Source organism: Seriola aureovittata, chromosome 18, assembly GCF_021018895.1.
Source record: "Seriola aureovittata isolate HTS-2021-v1 ecotype China chromosome 18, ASM2101889v1, whole genome shotgun sequence".
In the NCBI taxonomy this organism is placed as follows: Eukaryota; Metazoa; Chordata; class Actinopteri; order Carangiformes; family Carangidae; genus Seriola; species Seriola aureovittata.
In genome coordinates this window covers 19,526,727-19,545,318 of record NC_079381.1, presented here as the reverse complement: position 1 = coordinate 19,545,318, position 18,592 = coordinate 19,526,727, and the positions used below count along the sequence as shown (strand labels likewise).

The 18,592-nt window shown below is 39.9% G+C and overlaps 1 protein-coding gene across 1 annotated transcript; it reads left to right on the top strand.

Moving 5' to 3' along the window:
- Positions 1-12,662: 12,662 nt before the first annotated feature.
- arid6 (AT-rich interaction domain 6) lies at positions 12,663-16,607 on the top strand. The gene is made up of 6 exons (XM_056402751.1): positions 12,663-12,824; positions 13,490-13,646; positions 14,036-14,088; positions 14,409-14,506; positions 14,602-14,758; positions 15,075-16,607. Exons 1-6 carry the CDS (start codon positions 12,810-12,812, stop codon positions 16,419-16,421), a joined length of 1,827 nt encoding a protein of 608 aa, XP_056258726.1. The 5' UTR covers positions 12,663-12,809; the 3' UTR covers positions 16,422-16,607.
- The last annotated feature ends 1,985 nt before the right edge of the window (positions 16,608-18,592 follow it).

Genomic DNA, 18,592 nt, shown 5'->3' with positions numbered 1-18,592 from the left:
GGGGGGGGGGGGGGCTTTTCCCCTTAGGTCCCCGAGCATTTGCCTTGTTTGCGTCCCCTGACAGTGCACCTCTGCTCATTAACACGTTGCATGTCGTTTGTTTAATGCAAACAAAAACCGAAGAGCAGAAACGACAGATTGTGTGTTTGGTTTATGTGTCGGACCGTTTATAGCAGCGCAGTGACTTCCTTGTTGTCACATTGAGTTTGCCAGGCAGCAGAGACTAAACAAGGATTAAACACATGCAAACACAGAATTACTGGTAAGTTGATTTCTTTAGTTTAGGACAGAGCTGGGTGTTTCCCCCCTGTTTCAAGTCTTTATGTTATGCTAAGCTAAGCTAACCTAAGCTAAGCTAACTATCTCCTTGCTCCAGCTTTGTATTTATCATATCTGCTCTACTGTCACCATTTCACCGCATCATGCCGTAAGTGTTACAGAGCGAACTTTTCATGATCTTCACTATGTGTGGAAAATATGTAAATGTCCTACTTTGGCGCCCCTCGGTGGCGACATCAAAGAGGACACTGTGGCAGATGGCCTCGCCCCGCTCCCTCTCTCTCTTTCCCTCTGAGACACCCAGAATAAAAACAACACACCAGGACTTTCTTTTCATTTTACTACCTTCAGAAACTCTTTTTTACAGACAAAGGTTTTAAAATAAAATCAATTTTTTGATTTGGAACTTCAACAGTGCATACCTCTTCCAAACCCATTTGCTTCTCTAGTTTCCCAGCATGCTCCTGGCACACAAATGTTGCATGCTCTCTCTGGACCTAATTTAAAGATTGTTTCAGCTTGCAGATGGCATCTACTTACCTGTGTTTAATCATTTGTATCTTAAGGATGACTGTATCACTTCAATCAGACACGTCCTTAGAGAAAATGTTACAAAAATATGAAAAAGGTTGTTGCGTGTTCAAATGAAAAAACCTCAAGAATGTAGTTTTATTGGTTTGGTTTGTGAGCAGTAGCTTTCCTTAGAGAATCACTGACATGCAAATAGTGACATTTGCTACATTACATCCTCCAAACTGTTAATATGCCCCTTCTGGTTTTTAGAGCCTCAGGTGGTTATCGCTGTTTGAGATTCGATCTTGGTTTGAAAGGGCACTAAGGACAAAAAAAGGTCAGGGGTGTTTGCGCAAAATAACGCTCCCAGTACAATTTACAGAACAAAGCACAAACTCACACATGCGCATCAGGATCATATCACTGAAGCAGTGTCTTTCACAGATGACCGTCAGTGCACAATTAGCATTATCGGAGAAGCAAAAGTATATTCTGCATCAAAATATCAGTAATGACATTTTTCGAGTCTGGAACAGAATATCAATCCGTCAGATCTTACAAAGGCTTAAACTTCAGAGACGGGTGTTTGACATTTGGAGTCTCTCTTTGGCATGACCTTTGCAAGCAGTTCACCAAACATATCTAGTGTCAATCTAACCATTTGCCTCTGAAATTATAATTTACCTTCCTGTTGACTTCCACAAGAGAAGCAGAGGAAGCAGCAGCAGCAGTTAAAGATGTCACAGCAAAAAAACAACAAAAACGAGATTCAACCATGTTTTCACAAGAAAAAGTTTACAAGGCATAACAAGGTCTGTTGATTTGAAACAGCAGCATAACTGCTTAGTTAAGCCAGATATGCTCTTCCATTTCCTATGCACTGGAGTCGGATGCTGGGGCAGGAAAAAAAGATGACAGAAATCCAAAATGTTATCTATGACCAGAAAATAAAATCAGCAACATGAACTGCCAGAGTAATAAGAACCCTCTCTATGGTTGACACGTTTGTTTGTTGCCTACCTCAGATAACTACCAACATATACAGGGCGCACTATGAAATATAAAGACAAACATGCACACGAACCGGTGGCAGGTTTTCAATTAAGATTAAACATGTGGAATATTATATGTCACATCCAGCCCTAATCTTAAATGTCATGTCTCACAGGCGTGTCAGTGCAGCAGAGAATGAGCAACATGAAAGCTTTAGCCACAGCTCCACCGTGTGGTGAAGTGATGAACTTGTGTTGTGTTTTTCTACGTCTCTCTTGACTAATTCAGTGCATGTGCTCAATTAAAACTAAACTGATATTTAGTCATGGTTTAACCAGTGTGTGGGACAAAGTTTATTTAAGTAAATTCTAATGAATTTGCCTGGCTCGAAGTTTAATTCATGTTCAGTCATGAGTAACGACAAAGTTATGCACACCCCCTCAGATATATCACTATCTAAACAAAAATCTGTCCTTCACTGTTACTTACCCTTGGAACAAATCACATTACAATCCGGGGCAACAGGTTCATCCAGCAACTGTCTGCACAGGTGTATACACAGACTTAATGACAAAAATGTGAAAATGAAAAGAAAATTTAAACAAAAAAGGGCTGATTGTCTTCACCTCACTGTAATTTCCCAGGTGCACTAAATGCCACCATCTCCACTGTCTTGCAATGCAACAGGGTTATCATGTTGCACGGACGGTGAAGGTTTCAATGTGAAGTGCTACACTAAGGTTCTGTACTGAGATACTGCCACAGTAAACACATTAAATGCTCCAGGAAGCTTTGAGTTAAATGCATTCTAGGTGATTACCCTGATTATCACCTGCTGTGGTGGCGGTTTATGTGTAAGTCACAAGTCACTCTCAGCTGGTCAGTCTCTTCCTTTCTAAAAATGTCTAAAATCCACAAGTGCCACAGCCCGACACTGGCAGTATTACTGACAGCATTACTAATGCTATCGGGGAAAAAAACTCAGCAACATGTAGGTCCACATCTCAGTTCTCCATCCTTTACATCTCATCTTTATATCACAAGAATCTTTAAGTAGAAGATAAAAAGGTTCTTGTAGATTTTTTTTTTTGATGTTTTTGTTGTTTTGTTCTTCCTGTTAATTTATTTAAATTGTTCCGATTATTTTCATTTTCTTTTCAAGGCTGGACAAAGGAGGGAGAAGACCACACATGAGTTATAACTTAAAAATAAGTTAATTGCACACAACTGGAAAGGAAATTAATCTAAAGACGAACAAAACAAAGTGGATGCCAGAGTGGAGAGAGAGAGAGCCTGGCTGACTGCCAACAGTTTATATAGTGCAGCCAAACCAGGTGAGCTGAATCTCCCCGACGACCGGACTCCACCCATCAGGCTCCTGCAGCAAGAGGCCTGCTCACACGGGGTCATCGTCGTTTTGACATCATTTCATTGTCAGCGTTTTAATACCGACCCCAGGAAAAGTAGCTGTTGCCAAGTTTCCTATTTACTACTACTATTAGTAATATGGAGCAATGCTTGTAAAGGAGCGTCCGGATTTAGTTTTTCCTCATGCACCTGGGGATACACACGTTACACATATTTGTGCAATCAGAGTCATCGCAGGAGGGGTGCGAGGTCCTGTGCAAACTTTGAATGGGACGCTCTTATCATCCCTTTTACTGAGGCGTTGTCATTCTAGTTCAAGGTCAACTGTGGAGCACAATTTAGTAGATATGTATCGTGCAGAAATTTTTGCTGCATATCAGTGATTTATTACAAAACAACAGGTATAAGAGCACAAGTAACACAGTTTTTTTACAATTATGTTTTCAATTAGTGTGGTAGCAAAATGAGAAAATGTGTTCGCTTCAAATATTTTTATCATCTATAATTACAGGAAGCGTTTCAAAAATAAGTTTTTAGATGAATGAACTTGAAATTGAAGTTTAATTTACACCACTGACATTTATTCATTAGTAAAATCTTGTTTTTATTTGTGGATCATCATGCATTTGTGGCCTGTTCAGAGACTCATTCCTCTCCACAGAAATTCCCCTGTTGCATACTGCGTGTGCACCAGTGCCAAGACACTGTCACAACTATCCTTTGTCAACATCAGTCGCTCGTTCTTTGTTTTCATAAACCACTGAAACAACAGCCTCTTTGCAGGCCTGTTACACATATATCTGATTCTGTAAATGGCGCATGTGAATACCAATACCAACATAACATACCACACAGTGTTGTTCTATTTCTGTAGATTATATGGTACACTACACTCCTCTATCTGATAATGATGTCACCATGCTTGACTGTGGTTACGCTCCATTGTCCTGTCTGTACCCCACCCACACATGCAAGCCTGTCATTTTCTTCAGCCAGCGAAAAAGAACAAAACAATAAAAGACTGATTAGTAAGTGTGCAGCAGTAGTCCTTGTAAATGCTATGAATCTTTTCATAAACAAACAAGTCACAATAGTGAAATTGTGAATGTGAAAAATGTTTAATTGGCTCTATACTTGCATATTTGATAATAAAGTTTGAGCCTAACTAAAGCAGTGATTTGATTAATTCTCAAATTCCCTCAGACTATAAATAAAGTAATTAATCTACTGTTGGGACACGTGTTGCAGCTGATGATACTGATATTCTCATAAAGTGAGCTTAATTTTTGGCATGTTGTTTAAGGGTACAAAAAAAAAATCTAAAAAACCATTAGCTGAATTTTAATTTCTGTTTCAGCATATAAAGATGATTACGCTACATAAATGTATAATTGTTGTGACATGTTTCATTTGCATTGTTGGCCAGACTCCACCAACAGTCAGCTAAACAGGTAAAGCAAGCTTGCTATCAAGTGGTGAGATAGCCACGGCTAACGTTAGCTAAAATTTATCCTCTATTTGTTGAATGTAATTGAAATAAAAAAAAACCAAACAGCCATTTTGTGAATCAACTGTTATTCTATATAACTAAAAGAGGCTAGTTGCTAAATCCACTATGCTAGTGCTAATTAGCTTAGCAGAGTAGAAGTAACCACCATCGCAGCTTTTACAAATAGAGGAATTCATGTGATACATTGTCATTAAACTATATTTTAACGTATAAAATTGTAATTCATAATGGTTTCAATCTGAATATTGATAGTAGACGGACAGACACTAACAAAACAACTGTAAATGATCTAAATACTAGCTAGTCAAATGGAAAGGAAAGCTAAAAGAGCACATTTCATAACCATTAGCCAAAGGCAGAGTGCAGCACATTTTCAAGGTATGTCGGCTCTATGGCAATGATTTTTTGGAGGTAACATATTCAGCCTTAAAAAAGGGATGAAATGGAAATCCTTACAACCTCTCTATCTGAAAACTTAAAACACTTTTTTTTTTTTTTTCAACTTCCCCCGCCTCTGTAGTGAAGGACAGTTATGTTGAGGAGAGATGAAAAGGAACTATTCCCACAGCTCGAAATATTAAAAGCACAGGATTTTAAGACGCCTGCATGTGAACATTATTAAAGCTGTCCAGATACATAATTATGTAATTTCTCTTTCCCTTCATGTGACAAATCCCAAAACTACTGTTCAGAAACACTGTGCTCCCCAATCGCAGTACAAAACATAATTAAAATAATTAAACAACGAGGCCCACGTCTGCTGAGGGACACTTACACCTTTTTTTTTTTTTTGTCCTGGTCACTGAAGCTTGTCATGGAGTTTCAGTGTATTGCAGAAGGAGCAGAAAGGAAGACCACACCCTTGGGTGAATCTCAAATCTTCCATTATGGGAGCAGCTCAGTTTCGTAGGCATCTGAATACGTGATCAGCAATCTGATGCATGAAAGGCAGAAATATATTTAAACACTTATAATACGTTTGAGCTGACAAACAAGGCAAGTAGGTCTATTTCAACACGTAATGCTAATTTGATTATGTTGCAGGACAAGGCGTACATCAATATAAAAGGACAGAAAGAGAAAACATGAATTTTGTTTTCATACAAAACAGTGATCCCTTTATTTACCTTTTTATTTTCCTTCAAAATCTCAAATGAAAAGTATTGCGAAAAAGGTCATAAGATTTTTTTTCCCACAAAGTAATTCCAAATGTCTATTTTGTTTGAAGTTGCCTTTTTCATCAGGAAATAAGAGTGTCATCAACAAGTACCATTTGTCATTTATCAGCTGCACGATCTATGTGCTTTCGATCGCTCAGCACTGAACAAGCCTTCATTGTTCAACAGGTTCAACCGTGGAGAAAGAGCAAAGTTGAGGAACAGGAAGACAGTTACTGAGAGTTAGAGGAAAGCACTGAGAACATTAATCAGATAACATTTTAAAGACAAAGAAAAAAGTAATATAAGGCAAATTGTTTCTTATGTCTGAGGAAAAATGGCCCGTTGATGTGTGATACAAATCAAAAGTTATGAGCATATTGTCTCATTCAGTGAACATCGTTGTGTGAAGCTGATTTAAACCTAAAGATCCCTGTGTGCAGATGCATTCAGGCACACAATCACTGGCTATAGGACCAAAAAGGTGCAGTGGTATCCCTGAAAAAGGCTGTATAAGTCTATTTGACTTACTTACCACACGTGGCAACTCGGGGGTTCAAACCTTGTTGAACTCAACAGAAGGAAGCAGGTCAATCGCCCTGTACTGAAGCCGCGAGCAGCAAAAGGAAACAATAAAAGATTGGTAGGGGAACGTCACACCTCAAATAGTTTGTTTGGTATGTGAAACCACATATTGTGGGGTTGGGACACACATTTCCTGTTCCAGTTTATTTTGGATTAGGGAGCTTTGTATTCATAAAACATTGCGTATGGCTGAAAGCAAAAGTGTTTTCAGAGCTTTGAATAAAAAAAAGGAACGTTCAAGAGAGTCGAATGCTTTAACAAAATACGGAGACAAGACAAGACCATCATGAAGGACCATCAGCGAGGACTACTCACGTCTGATTGCCTTTAATCAAAGCTGACTGGTATTCCCCAATAATATCAAAGGCTCATGTTGGTGAATTTACACTCAGACATGGGAAGAATTTTTCTCACATGTATTCAAAAATATGTATTGCAATTACTTTTCAGCATTATTTATTTGTCAAAACTCACTTTAAATCGTTGATACTTCAGAGAACAGTAGTTGTGTATGGATGTTAACAAAACTTGGTGTGATACATCGAGGAGTTTGAGTGATCCTGCTAAAGCCCACTATTTGACATGGTGTTGATTGATGGCGGCCATGTTTTTGGACTGAACTTGCCCATTTGTAGTAAAATTGTGTAGTTCAGTCCCACGAGGCTGTGCACCAAATCTGGTATTACTACAGGCGAAATCTAAAAAAGGTGGATGTAATGTTACTGTTAAGTATGAATTAAGGATTTGGACCGAGCTGTAGTATTCAGGCAGACGTTCACAGCAGAAAAGACATCATTTGTAGTAAATTATTCAGGTGTTTGGGTCGGGGTACGGGCTGATTTGGCTTGGGAGCGGGACAGGCAGCTGAGCCAGAAACAGAGACCAGGATCAACGGTTGAGAATGAGGCGGGCGGCAAGAGAGGTAAAAGGACCAGGAATTTGCTTTTGCAGCTGAACCTGTGAGCTAAGGCGAGGCAAGACACGGGATGGGACGGGACGGGACGGGACGGGACGGGGGTGGACCGGAAGCACAGGTAAACAGCCATTAGTGAGGTATGACAGAAAACAAGCCAAAGCATCTTACCTCATGGGTAAACTCTGGTGAGGAGTGGAGTGAAGTGAAGAGCTGGTCTTTTGACCCGCAGAGTCATGATGAGTTGATGAGCTGATCAGGAGCGGGGGGGGGGGGGGCTAACACAAAGGAGGGGGGGGGGGGGGGGGGGGGGGACACAGCAGAAACACCACGGGGTAAAAGCAGGTGCCCTAACAGTGTATTTCACATCATGCAAAGTAGCTTAAAACCCATTATGGTGGTCTATATTACCCGCGACGCTTTGTGTTATTGAGTCGTAGATGTGAGTTGAATTTGGGGTCAATAAAGTTTCTCAGGATCTTGTGATCCTCCCACATCTGTCTCCCACAGGACAACTGAACTGATGCAACTCTGTGGTATGAAGACAGGTGTGCATGTGCATGTAACAGCTGTTTACATGATAGGATATTTGAATGTCAGCAATTACTTTCGTTACATTACCTGTCATAGCATGATAAAGATGCAGTCAATAAGCAACCTGCTCATTACCCAGTCTGCGTTAGCAGCTGTAAAACTACATTCTTCTCAGGGATGCTGTCGCCTTTTTGTGAGGCAGCTACTTCTGTGTTCCTGCAATAAGAACAATGCGGGAACTGTGTGATGAAGAGACGCCTCATGAGAAGTGATGAACTGCTCTTTCTAAAAATAATGCGCAAAGTTCACTTTCTGCTGTGTGATTCATCTGTTTTAGGATGAGATGTCTGTGTTTTTTATTATTTTTATTAATATTATTATTACATTTTTATCACAGCTGACTTCAGTGTTGTGTTTTTGTGTTTTATCACTGTGTGAAGAAAGAAAAAATATTAAGTGTAAACCTCCACTGAGCACCTGTGAAGCTAAATCTTAAAATAAATGTACCTAGGCTCACTCACATGTAATATTTATTCCAGTGATTCATGCACAGTTAAATAAACAGATTTCTGAACTCGATCCATGTGATTTAGACTTATCAGTGTTTGATCTCTTATGCACTCTTACAGGATTACATTGCTGTTATTTGTTTTCTTTTTCTACTACTAATGCCAAGCTGAAATATGACATCAGAGTCTATTTTTTTCTCTCTGGATCTTTATAAAGAAACTCCTTATAAAACCAACTGCAACTATTATTCTCATACATTCCTTTGATGTCACAGACACACCTTCCCATCTAAAGTGTTTTGCATATGATCCCAGTATTAATTAAACAACAAAGAAAGCCATAATTGACATCATTACTGATAATTCATACCATTTCCATTCACTGTAAATTCTCACTGTAGACATGTGTCACAGCTGGAGAAGCACAGGTGCAACTAATATAATCAGTAGATGGATACATTGAACTCAGGTGTGTCAGCTGCAGGGATGCCATCACTAATGTAATTAGGTACACCTGTTCTTCTCCTGCTGTGACATGACAAGATGTCTCCACAATGGATGTAGTTTAACCTGGATTAATAATATTTATATATTAATTACTGGTTGGCTGCAGTACAGCATATTTTATTACACTTAAAGAAATGATTTAATGTATTTACACATTATGTGCATACATATCTCCCCGCTATACACATGTTAGCATCAGATAGAGATGGGGCAAATAGCAGAGCTTTCAATGTTGTTTCAATGAGCTTTATGTTTTTACAACAAAACAAATACATACCTATTTATAAATTTGTCGTGATTCTTTTGTTTCATCTGATAAGAAGTGTCATCTTACTCCCAGAAATTCCTCTTCAGCGAGTAAACCTGAAGGGTCTCATACTTGTGATTGCACAATGCGCGTGATGACTCGGTGAGGAGATGAGGTATTGTAGTATCAAATTTTCGATTTTAGAAGGATTTAGCTGTCTCGTTTCAACGGACCGTGTGTATCATAGACACTGATGAAGAGAAATCCTGTCGGTTTCCACACAGCGCATGTGGATTTCATATCATGGTGGAAATATCACTGTTACTACATGATGTTAAAGGCCTGTTTTTTACTCAGCAAACTTACTCGAATTGAGGAACACAATTCAAGGACACATCTTCCTTTGCACTTGCTGCCAAGTAAATGTGTGTATTGTGATTCTGAAACAGACAGCAACCTCCCTTCCCTTTACTTTTGTATCTTATAGTCACAGAAAATGGCGGGTTTTTTTCGGCTGTCACTTGTAAGGATCTGACCGTGGCTGGATGTCTCTGTTGTGTTTTGGAGATGACCTCGGATTTTTCAATCAGAGAGAAACAATGCATAAATACGATGATGGTTTTCTTCAGACCAACCAGCAGCAGATATTTTCATAAATAACATATTTTACGATGAGGAAAAAAAGTGGATTCCAACAATACTGTTGTTTTGTCTTGTGTGTGGCCCAGTCAGAAGTGGTGTTCATCTGGTATGAAGAGGCTGTTCCAACTCTATGAAATGTGTGTGTTATGCTGCTCATACCCTCTGAATTACACTCCTTTGCTGAGGTCCGTCCTCTGACTGGCGGGTGTTTTACCTGCCAGGAGTGAGGTACTTCAGAGGAACTACTGTAGCATGTTACATGTGGTGTTTTTACCTGGGTGGGGCTGCAGGTGCAGAGGGTATATCTGCTCACATAATGTTGTTGTCAAGCTTTGGGCCAGAGGACTGATGCATTTACTCAGTAAACTGAATCAGAAAAGAAAAACACAGTTCATCTTGGTTATTTAATCTGACTGTCTCTTTTGTCACCAAGCAACAAAAATCTCTAAAACACAAAATCAACCTTGGATTTAAATGAACAAAAAACATTTCACCATAAATACTAACTATATAATCTTTTTATAAACATAATAAAATACTGTCTCAACCTGGTGTCATATTCTGTTTTTCTGCTTAATGTTTAAAAACCTTCTGCTTCAACACAATAAGGCGTAAAGAAAAGTAGCAGCAGCCAATAATAATCTAGTACTGTATTTCTTCAAAGGGAGCAATAGACTGGCTAAAAGTCTCTGCTTCTCTAACAAAAAGATACAGTTATTTACAGCGCGAGAAATAAACAAGCACAGCTTCCCTGGTGTGACGTGTTAACCGCCATTTTTACACCCTTTTACCTGCATTAGCTGGAGGTGGGATCAACATCAGTGTGTGGCACGGCTGGGACGGCGGGAAAGAGAATTAAAAATAGTCTTATTTTGTGGTTAATTTGGCAGACAGTATGTTGTACGTCAAAGGTCCAGGTATTTCTAGGTGGGACTGTGACGATGGGCCATACCTCAGCACTGCCTGTACGGCTACAGCCTGACGAGCTGCATAATTAATGGGTGGAATTGAAGGTAATGACCAATAAAAACAGCCCTGTCATACACTGGACTTGCACCAGTGCCAAAAACATGTAAAGTAACTTCATCATATACTGCACAGGGCGGGGCTCAGTACATTGTGTATTCAAGGAAGGGTTCACAGCAGTTCACACAAAGGTTCAGGTGCCCATATGAACATGCTTGATGTCATCTTTCCTTGTGTTCATACGAAGAGATCTATACATTGTATTTCAAAAGACACGTCCACGGCAGTCAGGTGCCTATATCAAGATGACAACAGGTTTAACTTGCTGTAATCTTTCCTCCTCCTCATAGGGGCCTGGGTTTATCTGAAGATAATATGAGGCTTTCGCAATATGAATTCAACAAATCAAGCGAATATCTTCCAAAGCTTCTGCTTATCCAGGTCTGTTTCTTCTTTTACTTCTTCTCCCCACCTATAGTCTATTTTTTTCTATAGGTCGGAATCCATTCATCTCTTCTCCCTTTATCTTCTGGACCTCTTTACCTTGACAGCAGCGACTCATGGAGCAGTTTCTTCCAAGCAGAAAGTCAAAACCAAACCACTTTTGAGTTCCTGTACATGCATCAGGATTCAACTTCTACCATATATTCATATTTTACGTATTATCCATGGGGAAATTACTGCGTTGCTGTGCTGTTTCAGTATGTGTACTGTTTGTAGGTGAAATCAAATTAGACAAATCTGAAAAACATCCATCATCACCACAGGAGCATTTCACAACATAATAATGCCAGTAATCCCGAGAGGAAGAGGATTAATTGACTTTTAAATTTCACCAACTCTCTTCCAACTGCCATGCCAGGTTTCTATATTTGTGCCCTTGTAACTTTAATACACTGAATACACAAACATCGCGTTGTGTTTTGATAAGGGCCCCGCCACACCCAGAGAACTACATCTGAACAATGCTGTCTGTCAGAGGAGAGACTTCAGGCTTCATCGTAGACAGGTGTCATATTCCTACAAAAACACACGCTTTGGCATCCAAGAATTCCTTCTCAGTGACCACATTCACTATTCAACAATAATTCAGCAGCAGTTCCTGTTTGGTATTAATTCTTTTCTGGTAGTGTTATAAAGCACCACCCTTGTTTATTTATTCTAATTTTTTTTTTTTACTTTAAACTTTTCTTTGTGTGACACACATTATTTGTTTTGAAAGATGCATTCAAACTAAAAGAATTAACTGGCTCTTATGCAATGTGTCCCAACCGCAAGGTCCAACTGGTGGATAGTGATCAAAAATCTCACATTCATGAGATGCACCTCTCTCGAGAGGCTAGAACCAACAAGTAGTTCCTGATAAGTGATGACTGAAAAAATATTTTACATTTCAGAACATTTTTTCTTTTCTTTTTTTTTTAACACCAATACAACTGTAAATAAATGTTTGTAAAATAAAATCTGGACTACGTGGAAACTTGTTTTTCATCACTGATAATTTCCAAACCACAATTACCAAAAATGATGGGCCCTACCTTTGCATGGCATGTGCGACAGCATTATGATACAGAATCATAACACCCACACTCACATTTTCTATGCTGTTGTGTTTGCAGTGAAAAAAAATCTGCTGTTCATATTTGAAATCCATCTATTTATGAATGAACAGAGACTGATTCTATTCTATTGACCCTCATTCGTCCTTGTTTGTAAACCCCTAAACTATTCAAACAGACTTCCTGTTACTCGACACACAGTCCCACCGGTTTCCTTGTAATTCTGCCAATATCGTGTGGACCTTGTCAGTGCATCGCTTTTCTTTTCTCTCTCTTTTTTTTTTTTAAGGAACATGCTTGAGAGCAGGTCGAACTGGTTTGATGAATCTCAGCAGGAAGACGTTAGAGTGAACACCCCCCACCCCCACCCCACCTGTGTCAGGTGTGGGACTGACACGACGTTGATGACTGGCAGCAGTGATTCCTAGTCAGTCGTACTTCACTGGAGGGAACAGCAACGTACACAACAGAGTAGCTTGTTCTCTGATCACCAGGGCAATGAGATAATATGATCCATCCTTCTCTCAATGGAAACAACACAGGTGAGGAACCGTGTTTCTGATACGATCCAGAACATGGTGACATTTCCTTAAGTAGAATTTAAAGAAAAAATAACTATGGTGCCAGGATTCACTAGTCTCTGGTCACTTGCTGCTGTCGCTAGTTATTTTTGGGTAACATGCAGTTGACCTGCAGTAACTCTCTTGTAACTCTTATTGTTTTAATACGCACAAAAAGTAATAGCATAAAAATCAGGGAAGTGTTTGCTTAATGTCCTTATTAATATCATATTCACATCATTATAATCACGTGTTTAAAAAGCATGAATATGATTTATAATATAATATGATAAATGTATATATTCTAAGTCTAAGTGAGCATGTGTTTGTTGACATGTTACAGGGAGTATAAGATAATATAATACATTGACACCATCTCTGAGTCTCATATCAATGGGACATTGTCTTGTATAAACATGTGTGTATAATTTGATATATGGACGAAACCTGGACATGTTTGATGATCATCAGTCACGATGATGCATGGGACCTCAAAACAGTGAGGCATTGTTCCCGGAGCAGCTCAGGTTTAGAGTGTGTGTGTGTGTGTGTGTGTGTGTGTGTGTGTGTGTGTGTGTGTGTTTTGTGCAAGTGGGTCGTGTTATCACAGTTCTGTTACATGTGAACCTTCCCCGTCTGTCAACCAGGCACACGCGGACATGGCGCACGGAGAGACCCGAGAGGAGAGGGGCAAAGAGCTGGCAGAGGACGTCACGGAGGACCAGTTCCTTAAAGATCTCTACCTTTTCATGAGGAAGAGAGACACACCGATAGAGAGGATCCCGCACCTGGGCTTCAAACAAAGTACTTCTACTAAACAGTATTCATTTTTTATCACGTTTTAAAACACGAGTTCTGAGGTCGAACTGGTCTGAAGAAACACACACATAGCAAAAGATGTCATTCAGCATTCTTTACTAATAGACTTCAGTATTTAAGTCAAATAATTAATTAGTTCATTGACATTAAATAAATGCACATGCTATCTAATAATCAATTTGTCATTTAAATATTTTTAAATCCAAATTTTCTCTAATGGCAGATTTTCAAATGTGAGGATTTGTTGTGTTTCTTGTAAACTAAATATTCTTTGGCCTCAGTAATCGTGAAACCAGCAGATCCAAAGTTCCACTAACCCTAAATTCAACTTTTGAAGTGTATTTGATTGTGTGTATTTTTCCACTATTTTTCAGTTGATTTATTTGTGATGTTCAAGACCGTCAGAGACTTGGGTGGATACCACCAGGTAATCAAACATTTCGGATTTAAGTTTTACTATTACTATATTTATAACTTAACTTACTTAATAATTTATTTGTTTAATAAGTTATTATTTATAAGTAAGAGTGAACACTTCTTATATTTACATTTAATCACGTTTATACAAAGGTGACGTAGTGACGTGCATTGCAAATTAGCTTCGGCTGTAAATGCTGTGGGATTTGACATTGGTCCATGCTATGTATTTATTCCTGTACCAATAAACATGGAATAAAATAAATAATTGTCTTATAAATAATTCATAATTATGCAATTATAAGTAAATCATGTGCTGCACTCCTCCAGGTGACTGCTCAGCAGATGTGGAAGCAAGTTTACAACAGGCTTGGAGGAAACCCTCGAAGCACGAGCGCAGCCACGTGCACCCGCAGACACTACGAGAAGTGAGTTTTAACGATACGTTTTACATTAGTCAGGGCGAGACTGGACGGTTTGTTTCCTTAACGGTTTTAATTTCATCTATGCGTTACTCTTGCAGGCTGCTGCTGCCGTATGAATGCAATATGAAAGGCATATTAATGAGTGCCGTACCTCAACATCAGTCAAAGCACTTCCTCTACGCCGACTACAACAAAGAGGACAATGACGGCCAGAGACCAGCCAAACGCAAACTGTTATCGATACGGATGCACCAGGTTGGTTTTACTTTATACACAAGAAAAGCTGCACAGCACTTCTGCAGAAACACAAATGTGATTACAATTAAATAATAATAGATTTTTCAAATCTAGATTTATTTTTCTGAGCAAATTATTCTTGTAGAGTGCACTGAACAATAGATTTGCTTTCATGTCAAGAATTAGATAAGAAGATCAACGCTGTTCTCATGTCTGAATGGTAAACATGTAGCTGAAGCAGCAGCTTGTTAGCTTAGCAACAAAGCAAAGAGTTATTTGCCAAAATGTCAAACTATTCCTTCAGCCTCTGACCGAACACTCATCTTTCCAACAGAGCCCCAACAACCTCCAGTCAGATCCACATGGGAGCATCTTCCCTCAACCGCTCCACTACCCTCCCTACTACCCCCTGAGCCACAAAGTCCTGCCCCCGTACATCCCCGTCTCCTCCTCAGTGCTGACATCCCCCAGGCTTTCTGCCCCCGAGTCCAATTTCACTTTCCATACGCCTAACCTGAGCCCAACGGACAGGGTTAAGGAGCCGCTGGAGCACCTGCGCCACCTGGCAGAACAATACAAGACCTCATCTGGATTGGCGGAGCCCCTGAACCTTAGCGTTAAAGCACCAAGTCAGGAGACCAACAGAAGCCCCGTGTCATCTTTCGCTCCACCTTCATCCAGCAAGAACCCAAAGTTTTTGAACAAACCCTTCCCTCTGTACACCCCTCGTCGCCCAGAGGTGGTGAGAAGTGAAGGATGTGAGACGCAGGACGGTGAGGCAGACGCTGGAGTCACAGCGTATCCATATCCTGCGAAAGCAAGGGAGGCATATGTCATTGATGTCAAAGCCATAACAGCCTCAAGCAGCCCTGAGTATGACTCTGCTCCCACGCCAAGGACAGATGAAGGCGCCACAGCGACGGCACAAAAACCCAGCTCTCCAAAAACAGACTTTACAATCTGGCCAAAAGAGGAGAGGGAGGGCAGTCCAGAGGGAAGGGGGTTCAATCTCAGTCACATTCTGCCCAGCCTCCCTCAAGCCAACGGAGGCAAGATGGAAATCCAGATACCACTGTCCGTGCTTCACAGCTGGCTCAAGCTTTATGGGTCCTCAGCCACGATGCACGGAGCTAAGCAGCTACATGCCCTCCCTACTGAGGAGGAACAGTCTGGACAGAGAAACTGCTCCGACCCCACCAACCGGTCGATCCACACCAGTCCCCAACACTGGAGCCCGGCCGCTGAGGACCTACGGCTGAGGCACAGGGACGCGCCGAGCCCCACAGCAACCATCCAGACGAGTGGTAATCACCGCGACACGAGCCAAAATCATTTCACCAGCTACAAGCCTTCAGGTGGCATTCTGAAAAACGCATCCAGCCGGGACGTCTGTCCAGTTGACCAGCAGGATTTTATTAGGAATTACAGCTGCAAACCCCAAAGCTACTGGGATGCCTACGACACAGTGGCCCATGTGAAAACTGACTCTAGTCCCCTCACACTTCAGCAAGACTTTACAGCCACTAAGTCCTACTGTGAAGATGCACCCAGGGGAGGGAAGGAGAGGTCAGAGGTCGGACCCTCCTCTGTGCTAATGGTGAATTCCAGCTCCACGTCTCTGTTGCAGCTCACCACTGAAGAGGTGATGAAGCTGAAGAAAATCATCTCCAGCTCGTCGTGAAAGATCAGTTCATGAACACTGATGCTCCAACACCACATTAAAGCTTTTTCCTGTCCCACATCTTCTCTAAGTTCTGTAATATGTATATAATCAAAATGACAATGTGTCAAATTAACAAGAAAATTATAATTTAATTGATAATAATAATCCACCAGAAGCAGAGCTTGATTTAAGTACAATGTGCCTTTTTATTACTTTTGTACAGAAATGTCTTAACTGTATGTTAATGTACATTTTAAAGTTTTTATGCTAATTATAATGTAAATCTAAATAAATTCACATAAACAAATGAATGTTTCACGACTCATTTGTCATCCTGTTGGCCTCACGTTATTACTACGTTATTACTACGTTATTACTAAGTGTTTTAACATGAATCCATTCAAACAGTTTATTACTTTTTGTCAAACTTTAAAAATTCATACATAGACGTGTCTCAAGCGTAACTGCCATTGCTTCATTTTCATGCCTTGAAACCAGTTGGTGGCCTGAAGCTATAATCAGTAAGAGGTGTGGTAAAGATTGTCAGAATGGCATCGTTATTTTATTAACACCACAATCTTCCAGTATAATTTTTGATAGGCTGTGCACACCTGTCTGTCAAGTTGCACCAGTTTGTTTTTTTTCCACTGGTTAAATAGCCAGTAAAAAATATTATATAACACTAGTAGTTTCCTCCATGCGGTAAATCACTGGCAAATATTCAGTCTCCTGAGGGAAGGGAGTGTGTGTTGTTTGTCTTAATAAGCACAGAGAATCCTTGGTTCTGAACGCTCAAATTCAAACCTGGTATCTGCCGCTTCTGGCCTTTATCATTTCATAGACTCACTGTGTGAAAGCACCGGAAAGTGTGTTAATTTGAAAAGAGACGACACGTCCATTGTGCTTCAGTAATCTTTGTGTTTTATTTGTTTTGTCATACCTGCGTGTGTGGAGCTTACATAAGCAGGCTGCTTTTATGTTGTTGTTGCTGTTATTGCTGTAATTAGCACTCGCAGATTCTCACAGATGTGTAATGTGAGGAATTTTTAGGTGTGACAAAAAACTTGGAGAACCGACACGCCCATTACTGTAACTGAAGACAGTAATTAGCTATTGGATGAAAAATTTAGTTATTAACAACACAAAGGAGTGATATCTCTTATGTTTAACCATTCTAAAAATATATTTAATTTGAATAGAACTTTAAACCAGAAGGACGATAGTGACTAAACCATCAGCTTAGAAACTGATTCCACCGTCCCTTTGTTGTTTGCTTTGTTCACCTTGATACCGACTTTTTATTGCATTAGATGCATCATTGAAGTTTAAAAATGCTTGGGAAAAAAAATTGATACTGAAGATTTGAGAAATCCAGTATGAACATGTTAAGGCAAGAATTTTGCTGCTGTTCTGTGGCCAAGTTTCCTGATTCCCTGAGCTTTTGGTTTTCAACAGCAAGAAATACTTTTGTTTTGAGTTCCACAAGTCACAGAGACAGCTCAGTATATGCACCAGACCTTACACAATATGGCGCTTGCACGTTGTAGGCCTACACATTTCCGAGCAAAGGTTGAATAGTCGGACATTGTTCTCATTTCATTGGCTCAAATTTAAGAATAATAATCAGAAAATTTAAGAAGCACTTGACACAGTATACAGTGGTGTGTGTGTTTATGGAGTTATCAGTCATTTTAAATAAATAAGACAATAAAAATGAGTACATAGTATTTTGAAAGTGTTCAAATCCCTTCAACTATTCCAGATTTATGATGTAAAAGATTCAAAAATGTTTCAATTTATTTGTTTTTTGCCATCAGTTTACACACGATAACTGAACCCAGGCAGCGTGTCGCTATTGGACTGAATCTGAACGAGCTGAAGATTCAGAAAATTAATCGAAACGAACCACCTTTGTTGTTAAAAGTCACTTATTGACTTTTAATTGCTCCGCCTTCCTTTATATTGCTGAGAGGTAGCTGTTTGTGTCAGGTAAAACTACAGGAAGCTACATATGATGTATGAAGTTGAAAGGCGTGGCTACAAGGTCCGTGCCCATCATTGTGTCTGGGGCGAACCCACTGCTGGATCCTGTGACGGGTGCTGCCAGTCTAAAGACTCAGCCAAAAGATACAAAGCAGGCCAAACTGCTTCTGTGGGTTCAGTGTCAGTATGACTGCCTGGCTGTCAAA